The sequence below is a fragment of the Sesamum indicum genome, linkage group LG6, assembly GCF_026168435.1.
Source record: "Sesamum indicum cultivar Baizhima isolate 11 linkage group LG6, ASM2616843v1, whole genome shotgun sequence".
Lineage (NCBI taxonomy): Eukaryota > Viridiplantae > Streptophyta > Magnoliopsida > Lamiales > Pedaliaceae > Sesamum > Sesamum indicum.
This window is the reverse complement of record NC_142662.1, coordinates 23,341,950-23,352,288: the sequence shown is the minus strand read 5'-3', so window position 1 is coordinate 23,352,288 and position 10,339 is coordinate 23,341,950. Positions and strand designations below refer to the sequence as shown.

General features: G+C 33.9%; 1 protein-coding gene across 1 annotated transcript; it reads right to left on the bottom strand.

The window, feature by feature from the left end:
* Positions 1–5,291: 5,291 nt before the first annotated feature.
* Positions 5,292–8,874, bottom strand: LOC105163714 (early nodulin-like protein 18). Its single transcript, XM_088881134.1, has 2 exons — positions 8,514–8,874; positions 5,292–5,921 (listed from the first exon to the last, which is right to left on the bottom strand). Exons 1-2 carry the CDS (start codon positions 8,713–8,715, stop codon positions 5,428–5,430), a joined length of 696 nt encoding a protein of 231 aa, XP_088737260.1. The 5' UTR covers positions 8,716–8,874; the 3' UTR covers positions 5,292–5,427.
* Positions 8,875–10,339: the final 1,465 nt, after the last annotated feature.

Below are 10,339 nucleotides of genomic sequence, written 5' to 3'. Positions count from 1 at the left end.
AGATTAATTAAATCAGATACTATCAAGCTTAATTTTTATGATGGAAGACAAAGTGTGAATGTGTAGCAATGGATGTCCGACTTCCTTTAAAGTGAGTATTAGTCCTACATTCGCTAGAGGGCTAAGAACTTTCTATTTCTCTCACGTATGAACGGCTTCCGACATTTTGTTACGGCTGTGGGGTGTCGGGGAACATATTAAGAGATTGTGGATGTAGATTGGAGGAATCAACGGGCAAAGAGGATGAACTATAGTATCGACCATGGCTACGGGAGTCTAGGTTGACACAATTGCGATTGCAGCAGGACATTGGATGGAGAGACTCGGTTGTAGAAAGATGAGGTAGGCAGGGGGGAAGCTCTATAGGGATTCCGGTGAGGAAGGGATGACAATCTTTGAAGCAGGAAGTAGTGTGGGGACGGATGGTAATGGAATCAAGACAACAGAACCAATGGTTAAGGTGGTGGCAAAAGACAAACGGCGATTAACAGCTACAAGCGAGGGATTGAGGGAGAACATAGGGGATCATGGTGAGCGAGCGGGGTGGGATAGGGCTGGGGGTAAGGAAGTTGAGGGGAATAGGGTAAGCTACTTGCAAGAGAGATATAATTGGGGCCTTTGTGGAGCAAGCTTCTACCTTTAGCAAAGCCCAATTAGAGACCCAAATGCTACCTAAAGCATTGAACCCAAATCCACCTATGAGTATGGTCAACTCAGAAGAAAAGCCAAACTCAATTTTGGTTGTTGAGGAGACTGGCCCATCTACTCCTTTGAAGTCTATCACTTCGGACAAGACCAACTTATCCACTCCTCTTGGGCAGCCCACCATCACTATATCTAGTGGCCCATCAGTCCCATTGTTGGTGTCCGACCTGATCCACCCAAATTCCACGATGTTATCCCCTCACCATTTCTGGAAATAATCTCGACAAACAGTGAGCAGAATCACAGAGATTTGGTTATGATTGTGGAGCTAGAAGCTAATTCTGGTGGCAAACATAAGCCACTATTGCAAGATCGCGACGCAGAACATGTGATTATTGTGTCCATTGGTGCTGAAGATCTCCCTCCAATCGAATTTAATTCGTGTACAATGTCTTCTTTAGATCTCTCTCATCGTCTTTTGTTCATATTGGAGATGCGGATGAATTATGCTTAATCCCTTTTCTGGTGATGTTTAAAGCGGGTAGTGGTCGGGGATTAAAGAGGGGGTCAGTGAGGGAGTAGTAGACGAAGATGATTAGTGGTGGGTAGTTGGAGGAAGAGGGGAGAAATCGGGTGGTTAAAAAAGCAGTGACAGCAGATGGAATGGAAATGAATCAAATGGCGGAGGTTGGAGTCTAGCCCCATCGGGAGCAATGATAATCTTAGTTTGGAACCTTCGGGGCCTGGGGGCGGCATCGACAGTTCATATACTCAGGGAATATGTCCGGAAAAAAAAACCCGCAATTGTATTTTTATCTGAAACAAAATGTGTCAGGGAAGGTTTGAACGGGTAGGGAAATGGTTAGATATGTTCGGAATTTGTGTGCAGAGGCTCTATCTTGTTTGATATAGGAAGTGGAGGGGGGGCGTCTTGTAGGAGTAAAAGTAACAGAGCAAGCCTGAAGTGTGTCTCACCTACTCTTTGCAAATGATACCTTGGTGTTTTGTCAAGTGACAAAGGGACATACGTTGGAGGTTAAACAGATCCTGGAGGTGTATGCTCAGGCATCAAGGCAATGCATGAATTGTCATAAATCGTGCATGGCGATTAGTGGGCGTGTGGTCGAGCAGATGCACCAACTAATGAACATCTTGGGGATACGGTGGGTGGCTTAGTTAAACCGGTACTTGGGATTAGCGGTTGTAGGATGATAGTCACGAGAGAGATGTTTCGATGCATTCATGAACGCATTGTAGAACGTATACTTGGATGGAGTTCCAAGTTACTAACACATGCTTGAAAGGGGGTTATGATTGCGTCGATTATTCAATCAATGCCGACTTACGTCATATCTTGTTTTAAACTACCTTCATTCTTTTTGCGCAACATTGAGTCCTCTACAACAGACTTCTAGTGACATTGTCAGGCAAGAGACGAGTACACTGGGTGGCATAGAGTAAACTATGTCGAGCGGAGTAGGTTGGAGGATTGGGGTTTTGGGGTATGCCAGAGTTTAACTTAAACCTCCTGGCAAAGCAGGGATGGTGCATATTGTGTCGTCCTAACTCTTTACTTAGTAGGGTGTTGCACACGAAGTACTTCCTGGCTTCAAATTTGTGGAATGATATTTGGGTACTAAACCATCTTTGATGTGGAGGAGCATTGTTGGTTCCCGAGCTTTACTAGTGGAAGGATGCAGGTGCAAACAAAATGAGGAAGGAGGCGGAGGTCGATGAGTGTGGCGTTTTAATAGGAGGGGCAGGTGCTCGGTGAAGAATGCTTATAGACAAGTAATGGCTATTAGGGAGCTAAATCTAGCTTCCTCATCGAGACTTAGTCAGGGTTGGTTGGTGAAAGAGGGATGTTGTGGGTTTCGCTTTGGCGTCCACGAGTTCCCCCCAAGGTACATGTGTTTATGTGGTGATTATGTGTTGACTCCTTACCAATGTTAGAGAACTTGGCTAGGAGGCATGCAAGCGTGGAGGTATGTTGCACGATGCGTGGGGGAAATGTGAAATCTATTAAACATATACTCCTCAAGTGCCCATTTGTAAGGCAGGTATGGGCGTTGAGCCAATTTACCATGTCATTATATAGAGAAGTGGCACAGGAGACAACAGAGTGGGTATTATTTGCGATGCAACAAATATTGGCGGCGGAACGAAGCCTATTTTTTTCATGTTATGCTGGGGTCTTTGGAAGCACCGCTATCAAAACCTGATGGAAAGTAAGACATCGAGTCCCATGCGGTTTTGGAGGGCAGTTGGTACGTTAAGGGAATGCTACCAAGCAGTTTGAAGTTGTCTGGGTTAGTGTGTAGTTTTGTCTTTGAGATATGTTTGTTCGAATTTTGATTTGTAGTTACCGGAATGGGGTTCTGGCTTATATTATTTACTAGTTGATTAGAATAGGTGGGTTGTGTGAGAGGTGCACTCTCCGTGTCATGTGGCAGCGTCAGCATTTTTGTTGATTGAACCATGAGAAATTTTTTTGTTTTGTCGCTTATTAATAGAATATTATCGCTTATTATTAAAAATATATATATATATATATTAAATTTCAAGAAATGTTGATGCAGTTATCGCTTCTTTTTAAGGACCATCAGTACATATCATTATCACATTTAACTTTTAAACTAGGGGTGTTGGGTTGAGTTTAAAATTTTCTAATATGGGTTCAATATAATTTTGTTTAAATAAATTGAAATATGTTATAAGTCTTATATGAGTTTTAATGAGTCCTAAACGGGTTCTTCATATTTAATTTTTTATTAGTTTACCAAAAGTAATTTTAATAATATAATTACAAATTTAATCGTATTATAACATAATACAAGTTGTATTTAAAATATTGTCATATTATTATTATTATCGGAAATTTTAAATTTCATAAATATTAAATATAAAAAAATTCATAAATTTTACTGTTTGTTAAACGAAAACAAACTTTGAAGATGTCACTGTAATTTTTCAAATTAAAGAGAACTTACGTCCAATTATACCAAATTTCGTAGGAGCGCTTAGCAATTGTCCCTCAATTTTTCAATCAACTTCAAATTAAATGTTAACCTTTGAAAATTGGCCCAATGAGGAAGTCCAAACAATTTGGCCCTCATGTCCATGTTGGAATATTTCTTTCAAGCCCAGACCCAATGTGTTAGAAATGTTTGACTAAGCTACATCTTTTGGCATAGTGGATAGTGAAACTCATCTCAATTATTTAATATTCTTTTTTAATTAAAATTATTTATATAAAAAATTAATATCTAACAAAGACCATTACAACAATCGTACTCTGATCAATAATATCAAATAAACTAAATCTAACTAACATCTATTATTACAGTAAAAATAACACTTATTATGCAGTAAAAATAGCATCTCACACATAATACAATACAAGAAACCATGACTATTAATAAGGTTATGGAGCCTTTAATATTCTTCATTGAGTATAATAATTGATCAATATCAATTTCATATTTTTATTATAAAATATTGACAATTAATACACCACTATTTAACCAACCAACACTATTATTAAAATAAACAAATACATACATATGAATTCGATTCAAACACATGATCTAATGGTCTCAATCGTAGTCAGTTACACGTTGGTATTATGTAATTAATTAATAATTTTATGTTATAATACATATTAAAAATAATAAAAAATAGATAAATATCCATATAGAAATTATTACGAAAAAAATTGACCATTCTATGCTATGCCAAAATATTATCCATGTCATTTTCTACCATGTCACATCAAAATTGTCATGCACATAGCATGTAAATCAACCATATATAGATAGGGTACAAACATGTGAATATAATTAAAATTGAGAAAAAGTAAAATAAAATGAATTAGATTATATAAAGCATGATATCTAATTATTAAGAATAACTCCAAGAAATAGGTAATGGGTCCACAAAACCTAATCTTGGACTTTGTAGCACGTTCCACATCCTTCTACTTCCATGTTCATCCCAAGAATAAAATTAGGAAAATAAATTTTTTAATTTAAATCGTATTCAATAAAATTAAAATAAATACAAAACTAATATATTATATATATTTATTTTTGTTCTTTCTCTTTGAAAAAAAAAAAAATATTTCATTAGATGAGTTGTTGGTCGTCTCAAAATTCGTTAAAAAATGTGTACCAACTACAACAAAGTTAAAATCGTTTGATAACCGTCGCACATCCCATGAATTTTTTTATGAATTTGGGATGATGAGTGAAGTCAGTTATCACCCGTTCTAGAAAAAACAAATCGGTTGATAAAAATTATGTTGGAACTTTTCGACAACTAATTATCGCTAAAATCGTCGTAATATTTAGACTATTTGTATTTTGCAATATATTTTTCGAAGAATTGTGAGATAGACCAGTCCCACCAAAACCGTGCCAAATTTGCAATTGACATGCCGTTAGCTCGCAGTTTCGATGAATTTCAAAACACACTTTTTGTCCCCGATGTTATCCATCACAAATCAATTGAAAAATCCATCACAATTTATGACAATTGTTGATCGACGGAAATATCCGTCTCTACAAACCAACTTTGTCGTGGCTCCATCCATTATGTAAAAATATAATTATTTACGATTTTTTACAATGCGAATCAATTATACGACATATATAAATTTCGATCATCTCATTTAACTATACAATAATCTCGTAAAAATAAGTGAATCTCAATATGCAAATGCCCTTTAATACAAACCTTATTGAAAAAAAATTATCAAACAAAATAGTAAAAATCACTAACTAATTAAAAAGAAAATAATCCAACCGCAGCCAACACTACATGTAATAGCACCCCAAACAGCTTGGAAAATGCGGATAGGGAAACAGCCTTGGAGGGCTCACTCTCCTCATCACTAGTGTCCTTAGGGTCATCAAAATTGGCAGGGACTAGGGTATCCGGCGCGGCCTCGTCGTCGCCGGATTGTGGGCTGACAGGTGCTGATGCATCGTCAGAAGGGCTCTTAAGGCTCGGAGGCAGCCCGTGGCCGTAGGTCACATTGATCTTGAAGTGCTGCCCGTTTTGGCATTGCTCCCCATCGTAGTCACTAGAGAAGAAATACGTCGTGCCGACTTTCATCAGAGGTACCGCTACGGAGATAGGGTGGGGGGTAGTAGACGAAGGATCGGCCGACGACCACTCGATGGTGTCGTTATCGAGGGAGTCGCTATAGTCGCAAAGCTTGTATGTGGTGAAATTGTATGTTTGGACGACTGAATGGTTGTTGTCTGTGTTGAAAACTGCTTTCACAAGAAGTGGACAAGATTAGGGCTGAAAAATATATGAAACTAGTCGATAATCGATTGAAATTTATCCTCGTCTTAATACAATTCGATCGATAAACTTAACAAACCAAACTTAACATTTTTGTTTAAAAATAAGATTTCAAGTCTAACTTGATTATTACAAAAAATAACAAAATATACTTAAAATATTAAATTACTCAAACTCGATTCATATTTGATCCAACTAAAGCTCAACTAGATCAACAATATCAAATTCAAACGCAATTTTTCAAACTCGATATTAATCCAAACAAACTTGGGCAATAATATATTCGGCTCAACTTAAATTATTTACAGTCCTAGCAAGATATCGAATGAAGATTTTATTTTTTTAATAATGCATGATAATTGTAGTAAAAGAATATTAAATGTTGCATGAATCGAAAAGCATATGCTATCATTTACAATCATCAATCATACGTTGCTATATAAACCTAACCATGTGATTTGCCTTGTATTAGGGTTATTTTATGATGGATTAGGTTCAATAATTCAACTCTATTATTTATCGTCAGATCACATATAATCGGATGGATGGTTTCTTCGAATTATTATCATATGATTGGACTTTTAAATTCAGTCGATGTGTCCAACGTTTGAATTAATCAACTTTAAAATTTTGATAATCTAATTAAAGATGACAATACGTTCGAGTCTATAAGCAATTTGTGCAAATTTAAACCCCTACCCGAATTTAATGATATTAACAGAAAAGCAGGATTAAGATCGTATTTACCCCAAATTGACGTATTACTGATATATTGCAGGTTAACTAAATATTTTTATATGATTAAATTACCCTTATATATCATCACACGCTAATTCATGTGATGAGGTATGTTCACCCTATAAGTATACTTTAGTTACAAAAAAAATTATCACCTGCAATAAGTCAATGAATGATAAATATAAATTTTCATTTAAGTTTTTTGTTAATATCAACAAATTTAGTTAATTTCGACTAACGAATAAGTCTATTTATTAAATAAAAGCAAACTTTAAAAAGTAATAAATATAATTCTTAAAATTATAAAAAAATTTATGTATAATTACACTAAATATCAGTTAAGTGGAGAATAATTATCCCAAATAATTATGTAAGTAAGATGGAATAATTCGTTGTTGTCCAGATATGCAGAAGAGGTGTTTTAATAATTTTTATATATATATATATAAATAAAAGGCAGTCTGACTAAAAATATCCAACCAATAGGAACAGCTGTCAGAAGTTGTACCTTTGAATTCCCATTGTGGGATTAGTTACACACACACCTGCCTCAACTGGATTCTTTCTTTTCCTACCTTTTTTTAATGTACTTATTGCCAACTGATAACCTCTCTGTCCTATATATGTCATCATTACACAAAATTTTAGTTTGTATTCAATTCAATCTGGATCAATTAGACATTAAGTATAATACATTTGTTGTATAATTGGTATATAATTAATAAAAATAATCAATTATATAACAACGTGATACACTTACGTTGTAATTGATTTGATCCGATCAAACCTGATTTTAAAAAAAAAAATCCATCATTACCTACTTATAATTCGTCGAACAACAATTCCATTAACTTACTAATTTGGCTCGTCATTGCTTGATTAATGATACGCATTTCATTACATCATTCGATAAATTAAAATTTAAAATTTGATTTAATATATCAATAATTCAAATCAATAAAATAAAGAAATAACAAACTACCACATAAGTAGACGTACACTCACGTTCTTGGACTCAAACTCGAACAAACTTTTGATCGCGATGTCTCGGCCTAAAATTTTTTGTGGATTGAAATTCTTTTTACACATAGTTTTTTTAAAAAGATAAAATAAATGATGTAATTGCTGTAGTACGTAAAATATTAATATTTTTGAAATAGTACATAAAATGTAATAAATATCATAAAATAAAAATCAAAAGTTCTTGATACTACTATAATTCATCGCATGAAAATTGTCGGTAGACCGTACTTCATCTGTCCCAAAACAATACCCCTTATTTTTTAAAAAAATATCTTTCTTTTTTTAGACAAAAAATAAAATAAAATAATAGCATCAAAATTATATTTATAATCGTGACTGAGAGTAACATTATAAACTGTTTTATACAATATCTGTCATTTATAAATTTTGATTATTATTATTAATATTACTATTATAAGAAAATAAAAAATAACTATACAACAAGCTTTCAATACTACTTTAATTTTGAGTGTAATTAATATTAATCAAAGACATAAATGATTAATAATAATAGATCAAAATGATGAAGACCATATTCTCAAGATTTTGGATGAAAATGATGAAAAAGAATATGATCGGACAAAAATTCTGACTGGGTTTATCCAACCTGAACTAATTATACTCGATACAATATTTATAATATGCTGGTATATATATAATTCAGAAAAAAAAATTTAATTACATGATAAATATATTATACTTAAGGGACGATATTGACCAAACAATTAAGGGTGAGAGAAGAGGGGAATTTAGTGGTAAGAGAAACAGAGAGCAGAGAGAGTGAGTGAGAGACTTACTGAGGAAGTCACCAAGGGTGAAGTTCTTGTTGGCAGCCCATTTCTGGTAGTCGACTTTGGGGTTTTCGAGAGCGTCGTACCATCCCTGAGACTCGCCGACGGTGTAGTTCTTGTACCCTTCCACGCCACTACGCCCGCCGGAATACGACACTAATATTATTATTACAACACCACACAAATAACTACTCTTAATGTTTTCCATTTGATCGATGACTACTTTCTCAAACCACCTACTGCCAATCAAATCTTCAACAATACATATACATATATATATATATAGAGAGAGAGAGATCTAGAGTGAGAGAGAGATATGTTGAATAGATCGAGTAAGAAGGATTGGTTAATTATTCCTTGTGATACTTTGCTTCTTTTATATGTTTCTTTACAGTGAAAGAATATGTGTATATGGGGTGTCCGTGGGTTTGCAATCCCGGTTTATTATACTAGTTAAATGATTTATTATATCATTCAATACATTAATAATATAATTTAATAAATATATTTGAAAGAGATAAAAATAATAATAAATTATTATAAAAATAAATATATATTTATATTCTTAGGACTCGAATTTACAATTTTTACTTTACTAGTCGGCAAGATCGTATCAGCATGCATGGTCATTTATCTTTTGAAAAGTTACTACCGCTGGTAAAAAGATAAAGCAAGAAAAGAATCTTTGGACATTATCCAATTATGTAAGCATATAGTAATAACATTAAATGTACCGTATCTAACCACAAATATGTCTGAAATCCCGTACCTTAATAGAATCAAATTGGAGGTCGTTTAATGTCTAACAACGGACATTTTGATCCTAATAAGAGCAATGGAATTATAATGATTAATTTTGAATAAGGTGGTGTGAATATGTGTAGGCTGACAGTGACGGTGAATGTCAGAAATGTTTTATTTAACCCAAAAAATAATTAATAATATATATAATATTGTGATTTGTGAGGAATTCTATGGTCCCATTGAGCTGATATAAATAAAAGCTTATATAGTTGGAAAAAGGTAGAGAGAGAAAGAGAGCATAAAAGTTTGGGCGGGCGTCGGTGGCGCAATGCCATGTGAAGATGCCTGCATTGATTGCTCTCGCTACCTAAAGTAGTCGCGCTACTTCACAAACACGACATCTGTCCATACCACGTGCCTTCTTGAACTTCGTGTTCAACATCTGCAAAACTGAAAATGCGTTTAATAACTCGCTATTTTATGTGATTGCACATCGATTTTTGTAACTGTTCATTGGACCCCTAATTGTTAACCAAACTAGTCATTTGGGACGTATTTTATGGGTGTGCAAATTCTATAATATTGTTTAAGATAAAATATTTATTATTTAATAACATATGTAAAAAAAATAAATTAATATTAAATTTATAATGGTGATAAAAAAGATGCATGAAAATTAAAAATAAATAACTATTAAAAAGTTAGCAGTGCAGTGGGACGTTAGATGAATAAATAAGAAAAATAAATTAAATATTAAAAAACAGACACTAAAAAAAACATATTCCCTTAATATATAGTATAGATAATGAGTCCGTTAATCGACTCAGAACCAACCCTCGTATAATTATGTCATGAGTCTACTACCAGGAGTAGGAGTGTGTTAATGGAAATGGTCTTACCTTACCCGAATTCATAAATTAATTCTAAGACCCAGTACCGGACCCAATGAATATTATTAAACTTAGTCCCATTAAAAAAATATATATTGGGCCTAGATTGAATTTCTATCCATTCATACCCATAGGTCTAAGTATACAATTTGGATTCAAAAATACTTTTTTCGCGATTCAATTAGATTATTATTTTTC